Source organism: Bemisia tabaci, chromosome 4 (genome assembly GCF_918797505.1).
Source record: "Bemisia tabaci chromosome 4, PGI_BMITA_v3".
Classification (NCBI taxonomy): domain Eukaryota; kingdom Metazoa; phylum Arthropoda; class Insecta; order Hemiptera; family Aleyrodidae; genus Bemisia; species Bemisia tabaci.
In genome coordinates, this window is record NC_092796.1 from 51,689,437 (window position 1) to 51,708,155 (window position 18,719).

General features: G+C 38.0%; 2 protein-coding genes across 3 annotated transcripts; one reads left to right on the top strand and one right to left on the bottom strand.

Annotated features, from left to right (window-relative positions):
- The first annotated feature begins 329 nt into the window (after positions 1-329).
- Positions 330-10,688, top strand: LOC109042493 (peroxiredoxin-6). The gene is made up of 7 exons (XM_072300031.1): positions 330-347; positions 1,019-1,207; positions 1,852-2,008; positions 6,197-6,414; positions 6,588-6,663; positions 7,536-7,766; positions 10,107-10,688. Exons 2-6 carry the CDS (start codon positions 1,125-1,127, stop codon positions 7,665-7,667), a joined length of 666 nt encoding a protein of 221 aa, XP_072156132.1. The 5' UTR covers positions 330-347; positions 1,019-1,124; the 3' UTR covers positions 7,668-7,766; positions 10,107-10,688.
- On the bottom strand, positions 10,319-18,510 carry LOC109042492 (deubiquitinase OTUD6B). Of its 2 annotated transcripts, none has more exons than XM_072300030.1 (6): positions 18,227-18,510; positions 15,351-15,521; positions 14,688-14,833; positions 13,712-13,977; positions 12,585-12,804; positions 10,319-11,761 (listed from the first exon to the last, which is right to left on the bottom strand). In XM_072300030.1, the coding sequence occupies exons 2-6, from the start codon at positions 15,439-15,441 to the stop codon at positions 11,564-11,566; spliced, it is 921 nt and encodes a 306-aa protein (XP_072156131.1). In that variant the 5' UTR covers positions 15,442-15,521; positions 18,227-18,510; the 3' UTR covers positions 10,319-11,563. The 2 variants fall into 2 exon arrangements, with proteins under 2 accessions (XP_072156131.1, XP_018914806.2); XM_019059261.2 differs by having other exon boundaries at positions 15,351-15,525; positions 18,231-18,509.
- Positions 18,511-18,719: the final 209 nt, after the last annotated feature.

An 18,719-nucleotide genomic window follows, 5' to 3' on the forward strand; every position in this document is an offset into this window, starting at 1 on the left:
AACCCTTATCAGTGTGCTTTACCTGCTTTGTGGATATCAGTAAGCACTTTACGCGTATCCGCAATGGAGACATACTTACAGACGGACGTATTTCTATCAAACGGAACTATGTGCATTATGACGTGAGTCCTGGTATGCATGTTTTCTTAAGAGTCTCAGGGCTCATGTATCAATGCACATAGTTCCGTTTGATAGAAATATGTCCAGATGATACTCTAGCCTGTAATCACGAAGCTCAAACCATTTCAGTGTGTTTGCATTTGATGTAATGTCAGTATTCGGCAAGGAACTGTTCGACATCACGGGTTGAGCATATTGATGGTGAAATAGCAAGATTACGTATTTCGGTTTGCGACATTACAGATTTCTCACTGTATCACTTAATTAAGGGTTCGATCTATCATTGTCATTGAACCTTCTCTGGAATTTGTTCTCATCCTCTTGAATATTCTCTCTGAGAAATTCGAGTAAAAATGGTGAACAGTACTCTCTTAAAATATAATGCAGTAGCAGAAACTTTGAAACACCTCAATTAGATAAGTGATTTTGTATTTGCATCATTGATCCAGGAAATGTGTAGCGCCCGGTAGGAAAACAAGATACAGCAAATCTCAGGATGCTCTAGACAATGTTGGTCGAACAAGTGTTTTTCAATTTTAAAAGCATGGATACTTAAAGTAAGCTATGGGCAAAATCCAAAAAAAGGGGGAAGAAGTTTCCGCGATACGGAAAAACATAGTTTGTACTTGAGAACGTTGCCAAATTTTTTCTGTTAAAATACAAACTTGAAAACTTGTGCGTTCTTTTGTTTGAATTTTCGGATTCTGTTCGCAATTCAGCGTATCTTTAAAGTTAAAAAAAAACAGGCTGAACCTTTCTCAAATGTGATATTTTATATAGAGAAACTTGGCGATAGGTGCTTAAATCTCTCAGGAATTTTTTTAATACGGCAGAGTAAGCATCTGATAAGAGGAGATCGTATTATGTAGCATTCTACATTGGATTCTCTCCAAAACAGAGTCTTTCGTTGTAGTGTAATTCTACCTATCTAGTGAAGTGATTTCACACACGTATAAGCTCAAACAAATTTCGGTGTTCCGTGAGTTGTTCGAGTTTCTTATCCCATGCGGCTGGAGGCAATTGTGCCGGACTTTTCGGCCAACACTACACATGGCCCGATTGAATTCTACGATTACGCCGGGGATTCGTAAGTCTCATTGTACTGACCTGACGTCATACAATTAAGCCATACCTATGATTTGTTTAATTTTTTTTTAAAACAATTTTATTTTAAAACATTAAGAATATTAATTTATATAATGAAATATTATTTTAAGCATTCATTTGCTCCAAAGAAAACCGCACCACAAATGAAACTTTTTTATATGTAGCGAAAGCGAGTATTTTCATTAATCCTACGTCAAGTTTAAATTTTTTTTTTTTTAACGAAACTACACTTCCTTCCTCTGAATTAACTTTGAGAAACAGCATTTTTTGAAGTTTTATACCTATTTTTCTTTTACTTCCTCTACTTGCTAAGTAAATTGCTTTAGTTGCAACAATTGAAAGAAAAACTTTGAGAATCGGTACGGCTAAATAGTTAAAAAAGAAATGTCTCAGAAAGCGACGTTGTGACCCGCCGCTCGGATGATATTTTTCACAGGAACACCAACCAACAGATTCGATGAACTTTTTCTGTGAATATCCGTCCTTCATATTCTACAAAAATCCCGAAAAATTGCAAGGAAATAATTTTATTAGTTATCTTCTAAGGAAGATGAAATGTAATTGAAGATTTTCTGAATTCAGTGCGTCGCACTTTACTTAGCTTACAGGTAAAACTTGTTTCAGGTGGGTAGTGTTATTTTCGCACCCTGCGGACTTCACACCGGTTTGCACGACTGAACTGGGAAGAATGGCAGCGCGTTATTCCGAGTTTAAAAGACAGAATGTTAAGCTGCTGGCCCTCTCATGTGATCCACTCCAAACACACGCAGACTGGGTCAACGTAAGTTCATTCGAGTTGGTCTTAAGTTTACTTACCTACATGCAGTGCCTGCTTCACGAATTGCTTCACCTATGGGCCAATTATCGGAAGTTATAAGGCCTTGTCTCCACGAGCCGTTTCACGAGATTTGTCCCAGGGAAAAATCCCACTTACGTAGTTGGGAAAAATATTGAGTTAATCAATATTTTTCCCAGTACCAAGTATGGTGCTTGTATCCCTAGGACCCACTGAGAGAAGAAGAAGAAGTGAAAACGAATTGTGCGATATTTTATTCATTACTGCATTTTTCATGTTTGTTTAGTTAAAATAATGTGTCTAATTGTCAATTGAGTGCAATTATTATTTTAATCCCGGTTAAATACTCGACTATAACTAATTTATCTTCCCGCGCAAACTAGTCGCAGGACTGTATAAGGCCCGTCCCGTGGAGACGGTAACTGGGAAAAATCCCAGAAGTTTCATTCCTGCGATTCGAACTTGGGACAAATCCCATGAAAACGTCCCGTGGAGACAAGGCCTAACAACCCGATAAGACATCGAGACGCGACAATGCGACTTATTGCATAGTTAAGATGGGACTAGGTCTGGTCTTGTCGTATCGACATACTTAGTTCCGATAATCGCGATGGTGCAAGATCGATTACGGTGTCCCCCGAGGTGAAATTTGAGGGACACCCTAAAGCTGAAAAGGGATCCGGCGGATGACGGATGAAAAGAAAGCCTTCCACGGGTGAATTTCTTCAGTGTGCGCTCGCCCAGCGGCAGAGCACAGGGGAGAATTTCACGAGCCGCCCTGTGCCGTCCAAAGCGCGCATGGCGGGTTATAAGAAACTTCGTCCAATGTTATTGTGTCCAATTTTTTTTTTTATTTGGTCTATTTCACATTACTTATGGTCCAATAGTTAGTTTGGTCTAAAAGAAAATTTGTCCCATTTTTTAGTCCTCTTTATTACTTCGCCCTATAATTATGTGTCCAATGATCGGATTTTATTTTCCTCCAATTTATGATGGAGGTAAATGTTAGACAAGGGGAAATTACCTTGTCGGAATTCAGAATCTCGGATTGGGTTTATTATATTCATTTTTTTAAAATGACGTATGAAACGAGCGAAAATATTGCGTCAAAATTTCCGGCGACTGTAGAAATTCCGGGGAAATTCTTTAGAAAAATAGTATTTTCCTTTCGTGACAAGATTGATTGAAAATAAGACATTAGTTGAGGTCTGCAACGTTGCAGTTGGAGCTAAATACGCTTCCTTACGCGTGTAGGAAAGGATATTTGAACTCATTCACGGCAGGCGCAGTGATACAACTATTCGACCACGGGTGTAAGCATGTTGCTGCCAGCCGGATTGAAGGCGCGCCACGCTCCAGCAATTACTCGGGTCCCGTCCCGTGCGATCTCCCTTGCTGGCGCGCCACTAAAATCGCCGCAAAGGGAGGACTAAACGTCATTCTCCTTGCCTCTCTGTCCCGTTTTTACCACAAATTGAGTGAAATTGTATCCCTGAATTGTAACGATTCAGAATCTCGGATTAGGTTTATTAAATTCATTTTTTTAAAATGTCGTATGAAACGAGCGAAAATATTGCGTCAAAATTTCCGGCGACTGTAGAAATTCCGGGGAAATTCTTTAGAAAAACAGTATTTTCCTTTCGTGACAAGATTGATTGAAAATAAGACATTAGTTGAGGTCTGCAACGTTGCAGTTGGAGCTAAATACGCTTCCTTACGCGTGTAGGAAAGGATATTTGAACTCATTCACGGCAGGCGCAGTGATACAACTATTCGACCACGGGTGTAAGCATGTTGCTGCCAGCCGGATTGAAGGCGCGCCACGCTCCAGCAATTACTCGGGTCCCGTCCCGTGCGATCTCCCTTGCTGGCGCGCCACTAAAATCGCCGCAAAGGGAGGACTAAACGTCATTCTCCTTGCCTCTCTGTCCCGTTTTTACCACAAATTGAGTGAAATTGTATCCCTGAATTGTAACGATTCAGAATCTCGGATTAGGTTTATTAAATTCATTTTTTTAAAATGTCGTATGAAACGAGCGAAAATATTGCGTCAAAATTTCCGGCGACTGTAGAAATTCCGGGGAAATTCTTTAGAAAAACAGTATTTTCCTTTCGTGACAAGATTGATTGAAAATAAGACATTAGTTGAGGTCTGCAACGTTGCAGTTGGAGCTAAATACGCTTCCTTACGCGTGTAGGAAAGGATATTTGAACTCATTCACGGCAGGCGCAGTGATACAACTATTCGACCACGGGTGTAAGCATGTTGCTGCCAGCCGGAGTGAAGGCGCGCCACACTCCAGCAATGGGCCTGTTGCAAGGTGCGGGGATTTGCAAATTAATGCTTGATTCTTATGTCAAATTTCACGAAAAGAACGATGGCGCTACTAAAAAACCTTGAAATGACCTCTCAAACTCAATAAAAGCTGTCGCCCGCCGGGAGAGCCGCGGCGCGGCGTGTTGCCAGCGCGAGACGCGCTCTGACGCCTACAAACCTAAGGGGCTACTTCACGCATTGCGCAATGCTGGAAGTATCCCCTTAGGTTTGTAGGCGTCAGTGCACGTTTCGAGGCGGCAACACGCGCGCCGCGCCGCACAGTGGGTCGAGTCAATAGGAGAGGTCGGACAAAATTTGGAAACTTCAAACGTTTTTAACTCCGTTTATACAAAACTTTGAGCTTCCAAAAGTGGTTCAACTGGTTTCGTCGTGACATTTTCGACAGCTAGCACCCATCGAAATTAAAAATGAGACGAAATAAACACAAAAATTTGCGGTTTCAGTCAAAAAGAGCATGCCCGACCTCTCTAATTTAACTCGATCCACTGTGCGCCGTGCCGCAGCGTGCTATAAACTTGACCACAATTAATAGGTTAGGATTTTAAAATGTATAAGCAATTTGACATCAAATTCGAAATTAGCGACTCAAAAAACATCGGTCGCGAAACTTTCGTGATCTTCCAATCATTATCCAACGAATTCCTTCCTATTCTTGAGTTTTGGATCGTAGTACGCCGCGGGTTGCGGCGCTCTCGAAATTCTCCTCTGTGCCCAAGCGGCGCGTCCAGAGTACTCCCCGCTAATTTGAAAAGTGGCGCGTCACTTTGTATATTGGCGCGTCAATTTCGGCGGAATTGGCGGGAACCAATGAGAGACTTTCCCGCCGCGCTCCGTACGGTTGAATGCAACGGCCAATCTGCGTTGAGTGCGGTTAGTGCGCGATTGGTGGAACTCTTGTTGACCAGAAGGCGGGAAAAATTGAAATTTTATGAAATATTTTGGAGAAACGAAGCTGCGTTTATGCAAACTATATGAATAATTCAATTTCGGGAGAGGTGGCACGATTCGCATACAAAATTGCGGGAAAATACCGCATTAATTTACACTGCCCACGCCGATTTCTCGCCACTCATCGCTCGTCAAATTTTATGAAATATTTCACGACTTTTTACGAGTTTTAGGTATTCAGATACGAAGCTGCGTTTACGTAAAGAATGAACACTTTATTTAAGGAGGGGTCACGCTACATTTATACTCGGTTACTTGCATTCAAAAGTACGAGAAAATGCTGCATTAATCTCGAAAGATGAAAAAATTTCAATAAAAGAAAAAAGTATATTTCTTGCATTCAAAAACGTAGGTACCTACCTAATACTTCAAAAACTAACAAAATCGATGTATTTAAATATGGGTTAGTTTGACCCGCATTGGGACTTAGCATACAGAAAAAGTCTTGCGGGCATCTAATTGCTGGAAGTATCAAGCTAAGCATATTGGTGCTACAGAAGTCCTTCCACCCAAAAAACCTGTTAAGACTAACATGTACGTAACTAAAGTGAGCTTGATAGGTGACTAACACTTGCCTCACTCACAAAACGACAGATCGGACTTTTTTAGGTAATTGTTTTTTACAGGGGTGTGTGTGCGTTAGGGAGGGGGGGGGGGGTTAGGAGGGAGTTTGAGTGGCTTAAATTGTGCTTAACGGAGGATAGTTCCAGGTCTAAAAATTGAAAGAAAGGTTCTACATAAAATGTTCTACCAGAAATGATTGTGAGTTGCTTTTCTTTCCATAGTAGAGATGTGAGCAGAACATCATCAAAAATTGATAACACGTTTTTTAATTTCATCATGGTTTTGGATGGGTATGTTATGTTGTCTTTTTCTGGTGTATACAGGATATCAAATCATACTATACCGATATTCCAGCCGATTTTCCATACCCAATCATTTGCGACGAATCGAGGGAACTGGCAGTGAGGTTGGACATGTTGAATGAGACTGACAGGCAGGACCCAGAAACTGCAGTGACAGTCAGAGCCCTTTACATTATTGACCCCAATAAAAAGCTCAGGCTTTCTATGCTCTATCCGACAACAATTGGAAGGAATATTGAGTAAGTAGCCCCTGATCCGATCCAACATTCATATTTTCTTTCTTTTTTCTCCCATCTTAAATTTAAATGGTGTTTGGAAAGAATATCCAGATTTCTCTCATTGAACACATAAAATGTAGTGTGGCTGGCGCTGGATGAATGAATTTTTAATGAAAACCATACCTTTTTTTCAGCGAAATTTTACGAGTAATTACTGCACTGCAACTGCATGACCGGTTAAAAGTAATTGCGACTCCAGTAGATTGGACAGTAAGTAAATATCAATCTATATCCTTTCAATACCTATTAATAGTTTTTTTTGCTTTAGCTGTAGAAATAAAATGCGTTTATGGCAACTATTGCCTCCGGTCCCATGGTTTTGCAAAGGGCTAACAGTAATGAGGAGATATCATCAATCTAATTAGTTGGAACAACGATAATTTTGGCTATTCTAAGAGTGGAGAGTTTGAATTGTCTAATTTTAATGTACGTACACACACAGCAACTGTTAATTTTTCACTTGTACATTAATTCAGATATTTGATAAGTGCCCTATGTTAACCATGTTTTACATGCAATTTTCACAAGAGAAAAAGTCCAGTGAAAACTAAATTCTTACCCTATCCTGAAGTTCTGTTAGAAACTGAAATGGAAAAAACTATGACTCAGTGAGGTTTTATTGTAATTTCTCACCAAAAATAACAGGTTCATGTTTTTAAAGGCATGATGGAATGGAAACAACCAATGCTGCATGGTATCTTTAAAAAGATGAATCCTGATAGATGACATGCTACTGTCAAAGGCTAATCTTCACTCTTTGTCATTACATTGATAGGATTTCTGTATGCAAACTCTGTATCCAAAACAAATGCATAGGAGTCATACTTTTTCAAGCAGAGGATCAAAGAAGACGGCAGATCCAGGGCTATCCATACCTGTTCTTCATTCTCCTATTTGCTTATGAGGCCTGAAATTGTATTAGACTCACAACATATGAAGATGAGATTTATCACTCACAGAAGTGTACTTAAATTTAACATGGACTGCAGCTGTTTAGGAAAGGTCCGATTAAGGATCTGTGTCCTTGATTTCTATTAAGTCAGTTTCAAAAAATCTCAAGAGTCTATCTTCACTTTTTGCAGCCTGGAGAGAAAATTATGATACTCCCCGAAGCAACTAATGAGGAAATTGGCGAAATATTTCCATCAAGTTCTATTCACAGTGTGTCCATGCCATCTGGAAAAGACTATCTCCGCACCGCAACCAAGTATTAAGTTACATCTACAGTCTCTTGGGACCATCAGAATGACCATATAGCCAGCTGTAGTAGAGCTGGAATTAATGGTGAATTTAATGAAGGGCAACTTAAGAAAGAGCCTCCCAAAATTTGGCCCCTTTTTAGGTATTCGATTCGACCATCGGACCAAGGTTTAAATGGAAGCTTATAGTAACAGAAAACTCAGGAAAAAATTTCAAGATGAGTATAGGAACCGTTTTCGAGTTACGGGGGGGCAAAGGGGTCGCAATCTGGCCTAATTTTTTGCTGTTTTCTTGTAGAATTGATGTATCGGCGGGGTTCTTATCGTTGTTTACGCATGTGTAGCACATGGATTCCTACGTGTTTTTACACGTAGAATCGATTTTTAACGTTGCCGAATCGATATATTGATCAGTTAAATCGATTTTGAACGATTTTTTAAGGAAAATCGATGCTATTTCAGGATCGAAATTGTTTATTTTCGATTCATGAATGAATAAATGCACCTGAAATGACTGAAGCACATGTAACCCTATGTATTTTGACACGGAAAATTGATTTTTAACATTGACGAGTCGATTTATCTACAGTTTGTATCGAATTTTTGCGACTTTTTACGGAAAATCGATGACTTAGCGGAATTAAAATCGGGTTTGCTCCATCCGAGATCGGAGATATGTACCCAACATGATTGGAGCACATCGACTCTTACGTATTTTTATACGTGGAATCGATATATAACCTCGATAAGTCGATATATCGATCAATTGTATTGAATTGATGCGATTTTTTGCGGAAAATCGATGGTTTATCGGGATTGAGATCGGTGTCTCTCCGTCCAAGATCGGAGAAATGTACCCTTCATGATTGGAGCACATCAATTCTTACGTAATTCTGCACGTAGAATCAATTTTAAACGTCGACGCGTCGATATATCGATCTGACATACACAACTCTTGCGATTTTTTACGGATATTCGATGGTTCTTTTGGATTGGCATTGGAAAAATCTAACAGACATGACTGGAGCACATCGATTCGTTTGTGATTATTCTCGCAAAATCAATTTTTGAAGTCCACGAGTCGATTTATTGACTGGACGTATTGACTTCTTGTGATTTTTATGGAAAATCGATTTTTTGATCAGGAATGAAATTGGTTACTTACAGTCCGAGGGTGGAGATATGCACCTAACATGGTCGGAGCACGCCGTGTCCACGTACTTTTACACGTAGAATCATTTTTAAGGTTGACGAGTCGATTTATCGATTGCGGTCATACTCGGCCAACTCGAGGGACAGTTTATCTTCCTTCAAATATGCTGATCCGGAATTCTCATACTGTTCCATAAAAAGGTAGATGCGTGTATGTATCTCCTTAAATCATTTTAAGTGAAGTCATTCATTCACTCATTCACTCTGGTGTCAATGGATTTGGTTCCAATCACATGAAGTCAATATGACCAGTCAATAAATCGACTCGTGGACTTCAAAAATTGATTTTGCGAGAATAATCACAAACGAATCGATGTGCTCCAGTCATGTCTGTTAGATTTTTCCAATGCCAATCCAAAAGAACCATCGAATATCCGTAAAAAATCGCAAGAGTTGTGTATGTCAGATCGATATATCGACGCGTCGACGTTTAAAATTGATTCTACGTGCAGAATTACGTAAGAATTGATGTGCTCCAATCATGAAGGGTACATTTCTCCGATCTTGGACGGAGAGACACCGATCTCAATCCCGATAAACCATCGATTTTCCGCAAAAAATCGCATCAATTCAATACAATTGATCGATATATCGACTTATCGAGGTTATATATCGATTCCACGTATAAAAATACGTAAGAGTCGATGTGCTCCAATCATGTTGGGTACATATCTCCGATCTCGGATGGAGCAAACCCGATTTTAATTCCGCTAAGTCATCGATTTTCCGTAAAAAGTCGCAAAAATTCGATACAAACTGTAGATAAATCGACTCGTCAATGTTAAAAATCAATTTTCCGTGTCAAAATACATAGGGTTACATGTGCTTCAGTCATTTCAGGTGCATTTATTCATTCATGAATCGAAAATAAACAATTTCGATCCTGAAATAGCATCGATTTTCCTTAAAAAATCGTTCAAAATCGATTTAACTGATCAATATATCGATTCGGCAACGTTAAAAATCGATTCTACGTGTAAAAACACGTAGGAATCCATGTGCTACACATGCGTAAACAACGATAAGAACCCCGCCGATACATCAATTCTACAAGAAAACAGCAAAAAATTAGGCCAGATTGCGACCCCTTTGCCCCCCCGTAACTCGAAAACGGTTCCTATACTCATCTTGAAATTTTTTCCTGAGTTTTCTGTTACTATAAGCTTCCATTTAAACCTTGGTCCGATGGTCGAATCGAATACCTAAAAAGGGGCCAAAATCAGCCTCTTTTTTGGGAGGCTCTTTCTCTCCGGTGTGCATCAATCACTTTCAAATTAAAGTAAAAGAGTATCAAGAAGTGCAAGAGTGTTAAGCACGTATATTGCTTAGGTAACTTGTATAACAGTGGAAATCAGCATTTTATCAAAATATTATAATTATTATGAGCCGTGTGAGAGAAAACCAAGGAGTTTTCATGTATGTATTTGTAACTCAAAACGGGAAATTCAGAATAATTACATATTAAAACTCATTTATTCATAATAGACAAAAACAACAAATGCCATATAAAGTAGAAATGTTAGGCATATCAAATTGGCAGTGAGAGGGAAAGTCATGGATACTGCTTAAAATTGCTTCATCACTACATCTCCCTCGATTCATAACTTCGCCTCTTCTTTGTACTAATGTTAAAGTACAGTTCAATATTTTTACAACAACATCACACTGAGGACACTCCTTCTTCAAATTACACACTGGAAGAGACTTCCAGTAATTTTATTTTTCATTAATATCATGCAATTTTGTTATTTAGTTTTCATTGGAGTCAATTTTGTTATTAATATTATCAATATTCTTATTAAAAGTTAGACCTTGATTGCTCAATCGCATTAATTAATAAATAAATTCAAGATTAGAAGCATGAAAAAAGCTAGAGGTAGTGTCTCCACATTCGGAAATAACAGCTATGTAGATACATTGACCAGATTCTATGAAAAGAAAATAGAGAGGCTCTCATACAATTCATGGGATATAACAAATTTCATAAAAACTAAATTTGAAAATCCCAGACGCCTCAATCATTTGAGAGTCCTAAAATTAGGCAGAAATAATCTCATGTATTACAGGCTTGGGCTGCTCTTTATTCTAAATAATTCAGGTGATGGATTTTTAATTTTGGGAGGAAGACCACCTTCTCAAAATAGTCAATCAAGTTTCATATATAAGTTGCAAACGTTACAAAAAGTAATGGTCATCTCTTTCATCCCGGCACAAGGGATCCAAGTCCACAACATATAGAAGCTGAAATTCAGCATGGCTCAAGGTTTCTGAACGAGTTGAAATGTATTTGCAGGATGCCATCTAAAATTTAGTAATCAACACCTGAATTTATTCGTTTAAGGTGCACCCTCTCATAGATTTTTGTCAAGATGTTACGAGCAGCATAGTCAACACAAGAGTGCAGCAAATCGCTGTTTTCTTTTGTATGATTCATTCATAATTCTGAACAAACATAATAAATTTTTAACAGATAGTTGAATTTGGCACACTACTGAATACAGACAACAAAAGCTTCATAACTATTCTTTTGTAATCCGGCAAAATCGAATACTTGATATGAATTTTCATCCTCTTTGTGTCTGTTTCTTAAAAAAAGCCATTACTTAATGATACATAAATGTGTAAGGAGATAAGAACAAGAAAAAGTGCTGGCAAAGAAAATTTTCAGGCAGCCATCACATCGCAAACTTAGGAGCCCCTTAAAAATCGTCCTCATTCTCTGGTTCTTGGTAAGTGGTAACTGAGTTGTAATGGGCACCGAGCTGGTACATGTGGCGGTGGAATGTTATGGTCAAGTATCCACCATCCTCCACATATTCTTCACCTATCATCAATGCTGGACCTGTTGCCTGCACAACCTCAATACCACAGTTTAAAGCATGACTCAAAGCCCGCAACTGAAAAGGGAGGAAAGGGCACAAAATTACTAACACTGTTTTAAGGAGTGACTTCAGACATTTCATAATAAGAGGACAAGGAATATTTTAACACGTCATGTTGTCGAATCTCAGACGAAGAAACATACTTTCATTCCTAGGTTGCAAAATTGACTCATAAACTGAATTTTTTCATGAGGAATAAAAATGATGAATGATGAAACTTTGAATGAAGTGATTCTTGTGAGTTTTATTTGAAATTATAGATTAGTTTCATTTTCAGCAGAATCATGTTTTATTAACTGATGATTTTAGACAAGCCACATATACTGACATTAATCCAAATGTAAACGTTTTGAATCCATGAATTAACGACGATTACACCTCTTAAGAATTATGATGATTTTTTGTGCATCTAATGTGACCATCATTGTCTGCCTCCTATAGGGTAGTGGTTGTAGCGCTTGCTCTACGATCAGGAGGTCCCAGGGTCGATTCCCAGCCGGGTGACCCCAGTTTGATGATCTTAAATAACGGTTACCTGGGGCTGGCTTCATTAGGGACTGAAGGGGATGGGACTTCAGGAACTGCAAGTGTGGGATTATCCTTTCAGGGATATTTGAAGCAAAAAAAAAATGGCGAATGGTTGTTACAAACCCTTCATTGATAAAACCTCTGCTGCGACAAAAATCATAGTAGGTATGCACTAACAGACTTGATAAAGTCACTCACCATTTTTTTTTCTACAGGGATAGCACAAGTTGTAAATTGAGAATTCTTCTTCAGATTAAGGTGGTTTTGTTTTTAATTTGACAAAATAATGGACTCTTATGCGGTGACTTACTTCGATCTGCGTTCCCCATTCGTGCGTGTTGGCCACTTTATCACAATATTCTGCATATTCTTCCGGGCTGAATACAAGCCCAGTGTCTGGATGGCAGAGGTATGGCAAGAACTCGCTTGACTTGCTGCGCATTTGGTCAGAGGTTCTATGCCGCAAGTCCGAGACTGAGATCACTGGAAGGTTTTTCTCGCTTAACTGGTATTTAACCGCGCTGTACATACTGAAATTAAAATGAAGTACATTAGGAGGATCTGAGGAAACTTGGAGTACACACCTAGGTCTATAAAGAGAGCAGACTATTTTGAAGTTATACATATAAAAGTACTCTTCATATAAAAATGCAGCATGAAAAAATTTTAGAACTTTTGAGGCGCTCAGTGCAGAAAGGGCACTTCTCTTATGTCATCAGAATCTTCAATACTTACTAAATTATATTTTAGAAACAATTGGGTCAATTTTCTGAAGTTTTTTGTTTAGACCATTGTTAAATCGTAAGGAATATTTAGTGAAAGTTTTAATAAAGTACATACGTACATCTGCTTTGATCATAATGGATGAAAATCTCGCAGAGATTTTGAGACACCTTGACCAGGAAATGCCCTTTCTGCACCCAGCGCTTCATTTTTTATGGTACTATTTGAAAAGCTGGAAATTTTTATTTAAAATTACAAAATACTTGTGGCCTCTTTTTTTATTTCGTACTTCTAATACTTAAGTGGGTCTTGTGGAGCAAAAAATTTAAGAATTTCAAGTACATTGCATCATGTGAATGTCTTAATCTTTCTGGCCAAAATGATATTTTCTTTGCTTATTTGATTTCTCAATTCCTTTTCACTCTTAAGGAAAACTTAAATATGTTTGTTGGATAGGCACATTCCCCTTGAAAATGACAAAATTCATCTATTATTTTACATTTTTTTTTTCAAAATCTAACATTTAAACATGCACCAAAAATTAGTATTTTTAAAAAAGGAAAGACAACTCTAACAAGGAGACTTGACTACCTACATATTCATTTATGCGTCTATTAAAAAATTTGAAAACATTTCCGAAAAAATTTCTACTTCTTGCTTTACAGAAAGTAAAACCAAAAAAAAAAAGTTGAAAATAACGAAATGGATACATACCAATCTCCATCCGAAGGGACATCTTTAATCATGAGTCCTTTGCTCTTGAGTATCTTATTGATGGCTTCTGTTTCAATATACTTGGCTGAACTTGCAGGGTCCTGTTCCTCTGCTTTTGCAATGCGTTCTCGTTCTTTAAATTCAGCCACTTTCCGCTCACGCCGTCTCTGTGTTTTTGATACCCTCACAGGTATTGGGACCTCCGTCTCCTCTTCAAGAACTCGTAAGTCTCCTATTGATTCTGTAATTACCTGCACTGTTGAATCCTGCAAATGGCAAAATAAAAAATATTATCTGCGTAAGGGTTTTGAGTGTAATGTTACACCAAGTTCAGGCATGAACGTTTCAATTTACAACCATCTTCTTAGTAATAACAAGTATAGAATAATTTAAGAAATTATTTGACTTAACAACCCGCTGGTTACGACTTCAATTGCTGTAAAAATGTGAAGGTCCCTTCTTAATATCTTTGCCTTTCAAAGTTTTCGTTAATTACAATTAGTCATAGCATTCAAACAAATCAGGAGTGCTTCCAATGCAAAGTGGATAGTTCTGAAGGTCATGAAAAATTGTAATTTACTTAAATCATGGGAAAATGTCCACAAGAATTGTTCTTGGAAAAATTTCTGACACCACTGAAATCGGCGCTTTTGGGCAAAGTACTCTGCTGAGGCAGTTAAGATAGCTGAAGTGAGATCACTATTCTGCCAAGCTAAGGAAGAACGCCATATGAACATTCGAGAGTTGTCAACTTTCCTCCAATAAAATGTCTTCTTTGGGGAATGTTATGAATATTTTTCCTTCAAATTTTTTTGAAACTTTAGATGAAACGGCGAACAAAATTATCTAAAAAGTTAGGAGGAAAATATTCATAAGTTTACCAGGAAATCCGTGTTTTGTCAGAGGAAATTTGGCGACGCCTGAAGGTTCATACAGCGTTTACCCTTAGCATGGCAGTATTATGAGTAGGACTTACTTCCTTCTTGTTGGGTTTCAATGTTGCAAGTTCCTCCTCCTGTTGAGTGTTCAAAGCAGTTTCCAACTCGGCAATTTGCTCAAGGACATCCTTCCGTTTCTTCTTGTCCCCTTTTGTGATTGATTTTTTCAATGATGTGATTTTTGCTGTAAATAAAGTGGCACTATTTCGATTATTTTCACCAATATTTGGCAAAATTGTACAGTTCATGAAAGGAACAAGCCCATCACACCTGTTGTATGTATAGGTATTTCTTTTAAAAAGAAAACGACAGAGCTGCTAGAGATGTGGTGTGGGTTTATTGCTTTCTGCACTAACTCCACCATGATGCTTACATAAAAAAAAGAAGGCTATTGAGGCTTACAAAATAAAGGTACTAAGTATAATCTCTTTCAGGATTTGTGAGGCATGAATAAAATTTGTTATTTTTTCTCATCATTCATTAGTATGATGACATAACAATTTCTATAAATTGACAAATTTGACTGGAAATGTAAGGTGTTTCAGTTGATAAAATCAAATCAAAGTGATGAAAGTACCTGTAAATGTTACTTCCAGATTTTTCCAAATGGAGGACATTAACAAGTTAACTTTTTTTTACCAACTCACCATCATTATTAAAAATAGATACTTAAGTATATAATTATTAAGTGAATGAATTACCTTGGAGATCCTTCCGTTCCTTGCGGTGTTTTTGTAAAAGAGCTTCCTCATCAAGTACAGTTTCATCTGATGTTTCTATGTTGTCTCCCATGTTGGCAACTGGCAAAATGATTCCGTGTTACCTGATTACTGAATGAATACTTCGTAAAAGATATTTGCAGGGATGAAGGGCTCCCTGGGGAAAAAAGCAAGTGATGACATAAAATGGGGTAGTAGCAAGGAATTATTACAAGATTGTGGCATAGTTTATCTGAAGTAAAATTTTGAGTAAAAACCATCAAGAGGTTCATTGAAAAGTTCAAAAAATCATTTCTATGGGGAGAAAAAGCTAATGAAAATCTGACCATTTAGAAGTTACAATCCAGTTGATGTACCAAAGTAATGCCTAGGCTGAGTTTAACCGATTGGCAAAGGCCGTTCAGCATTTCCATGCATTGATCAAAGCTTGATTAGTGAATTTCTTATGGAGATAGGACTAGCGACAGCCAGCTCAGAACTGATATACAAAAATCCAACATAACCAACACCATAATAATGGTTCCTCTGGTAAATTGTCTGGGGAACTAACTACCTCTGACTTATTGTTATTAGTTCTTTGATTTCTGACAGGAATCTACCAACAGCACTCTAATCAATTTGTTGAAATGCTACAATCTTTCTTGGGAAGAGAAAAAGTTACACAGTAGGAAACTTAGAGCTGCTCATTTAAATAAAGTTAGAGAATTCTACCAGCTACTAAAAAGGGAAAGGATTTATTTGAATGAATTGCAGTGCGATAAACATCAGAAACTGACAAAAAGGTTGGATTTCATTTTCAGTCTTAAGCACCACATACAACAGTAGTTGAACCGCTCTGTTAGAACTCTAGATCTAATTTTCAGACAAGGCATCATGTTGACAAGACTAGAGTCCCTTTATACTGAGAGTCAAGACAATTTGAATCCATTTCTGATTGGTTCCCGTATTTTAGGCCTCCACAGTGTCACAAACGGGAATAAAGATTACATTTTCACCAATTGCAAAGATTATAATCTGGAATGGACCAGGGAATTACGGGTTCGGCAAGGAACAAACGGAATGAGAGGAGGAACGGAGAAAGGCATTTGCACAGATTAGTCCAGATCGCTAACATCGGCGGAGGAGCGTGAGTAGTTTTGTGAGCGCCATTGGCGGGAAAATCCATGGGCATTTAAAACTAGGAGCCAAAACTGAAATTTTGGCTATTTTCAGCAGATTTTCGGCGGGAGAATACTTCTTTTTCAGATTTTTGTGGGATGAAACGTTCCGAAGAATTCAAGAATTAGTTTCTCAGTAGAATTTATGTGGTTCTATATTTCCAGATTAAATAATTAAGGTGGAAATAAATAAAGAAGGAGAATTAATTAAAATACGAGTAAACAAGGCTAAAAATTATTGAAACACTAAGGGCCGTTCCTGTCAAATCGGGTCTCAACTGCTAGTTGACGAACTACCAGTTAAAGGTAACTTCCAGTTCGACCTGAAGGAGAGTCTTGTCACTGATTTTCAACCTCTAGTTACTGAACAAAGACTACTTGCCAAATAGTGCATTAACATGATTTGTTCCCTCATATCCTTCATCAGGTTGTTTCTAATGTCTGGGAACCCTTGCCGAAAATTCAATTAGCAGTTGAACGAGAGGACAGAACAACCCCTGCAAAGAGGAGGGTGCGGGTGGCGGGGTCCGCAAACCGAGCCCAGGTAGTTAAATCAGGCTCTTTGTGAACCAGTGAAACGCGAAGAACCGGAACGAATGTTTTGTCTGAAGTCCTAGTTGAATCCTAACAGGCAGAAAAAGCACCAGTTGAAAATCAGCCCGTTAACAGCCTCTCAACCAGTAGTTGTAAATTGACAAGACACACCAACCTCTAGTTGAACCTTAACAGACAGTCAACTACTAGTTGAATGATTTGACAGGAACGGCCCTAAAAGGTAAGACGTTTTGAGCTGCTTCCAGCTCATTTTCAGCTGCAAAAACACATAAAAACAAGTAAAAAATTGAGTGGCGACCTGACCTCAGCCGTTATCACGTAACCACTCATAATAACGGCTGGGGTCAGGTCGCCACTCAATTTTTTACTTGTTTTCATGTGTTTTTGTAGCTGAAAATGAGCTGGTAGCAGCTCGAAACGTCCTGCCTTTAAGTGTTTCAATAATTTTCAGCCTTGTTTACCCGTATTTTAATTAATTCTCCTTCTTTATTCGTATAATCGGGCTATGTTTTTGTGCTTTATCGGTGGAAATAAACAAATCAGAGTTCATCAGTATACTGAGTAGATAACATTATTGAAAAAATTTGCAGATTATAATATATCATATTTTTGAAGTTTAAAGCCTTAGAAACCGAAAATTAAAGCAAAATCCTGCCAAAATGAGACTTTTGGTTCCTAGTTTTGAATTCCCGCCAGGCCCCCATGAGAGCAGTTAATTGCTACCAACTGTTGTAAGAATATTGGAACAGAATACTTAGCATAACAGTACTTGATAAAATCTTATTTGATCAAAAACCATTATTACACATTACTATTTATACTTTTTTCAAGCTTTATAATCAGATTCAATAGGAAATTTCTCTCGATCCGGTCAAGTTCTTTCACTACTGGTAGTGCCATCAATTTTCTAAAGTTGCCTAACCTGTAGCAAAAATTACTCACGCTTCTGAAGCATTGGCTAGATTGGATGTTAGCGATCTGGACTAATCTGTGGGCATTTGAGAATGGGCCGATCAAAGATTACGAAAAACGTTCAATTTCTGTAATCTTTATTCCCGTTTGTGACATCCATGAGCCGAATTGTCTTGACTCTCAGTATAAAGGGACTCTAGACAAGACAAAAGACTTCTAATGAGGAAAAGAAACTTACGATTAAGGAAACTTTAGCATCACAAAATCAGTGCAAATTCTAAGGGACGCAGAAGTTGTGGAGATGTGCTGCCAAGATCAGGTCGATGACAATATTCTCAGAAACTTAAAGAGAAGTGAACGTAAGTGAAATGGAACAGGTCGGAACAGCAGGAAGGGCTACGATAATCAGTTGACTGCGGTGAATGAATTAATTGATGATAAAACCTATGATAAAACTACAAAAAATTTGCACTTCACTGCGCTCGGCACTCGGCTTCATGTGTTTTCAACAAGTAACATAACCTTAAACAAACAAGCTGATGTTGCGTAGTTGTCAAATCAATTAAAAAAATTCTACTTAAAAAAGGATGTAAATGTATCAAAATAATGATAAAGAAAAAAAGAACCTAGAAAACCTAAATTTCGTTTTAAGGTATCCACGAAAATTAAGCACCATGACACCTGTAATTAGCGCAATCATAAAAACTTTTAATTATTGAATTTGAAT

Bases quoted from the DNA above. Each gene is read 5' to 3' on its own strand.
- LOC109042493 (XM_072300031.1), top strand. From the start codon at position 1,125: ATGCGGCTGGAGGCAATTGTGCCGGACTTTTCGGCCAACACTACACAT. The intron at 1,208-1,851 runs GTAAGTCTCATT...AACTTGTTTCAG, and splicing joins TACGATTACGCCGGGGATTC to GTGGGTAGTGTTATTTTCGC. The intron at 6,415-6,587 runs GTAAGTAGCCCC...CCTTTTTTTCAG, and splicing joins ACAATTGGAAGGAATATTGA to CGAAATTTTACGAGTAATTA.
- LOC109042492 (XM_072300030.1), bottom strand. From the start codon at position 15,441: ATGGGAGACAACATAGAAACATCAGATGAAACTGTACTTGATGAGGAA. The intron at 13,978-14,687 runs GTAAGTCCTACT...TGCCATTTGCAG, and splicing joins TGAAACCCAACAAGAAGGAA to GATTCAACAGTGCAGGTAAT. The intron at 12,805-13,711 runs GTATGTATCCAT...TTTTAATTTCAG, and splicing joins GTCCCTTCGGATGGAGATTG to TATGTACAGCGCGGTTAAAT.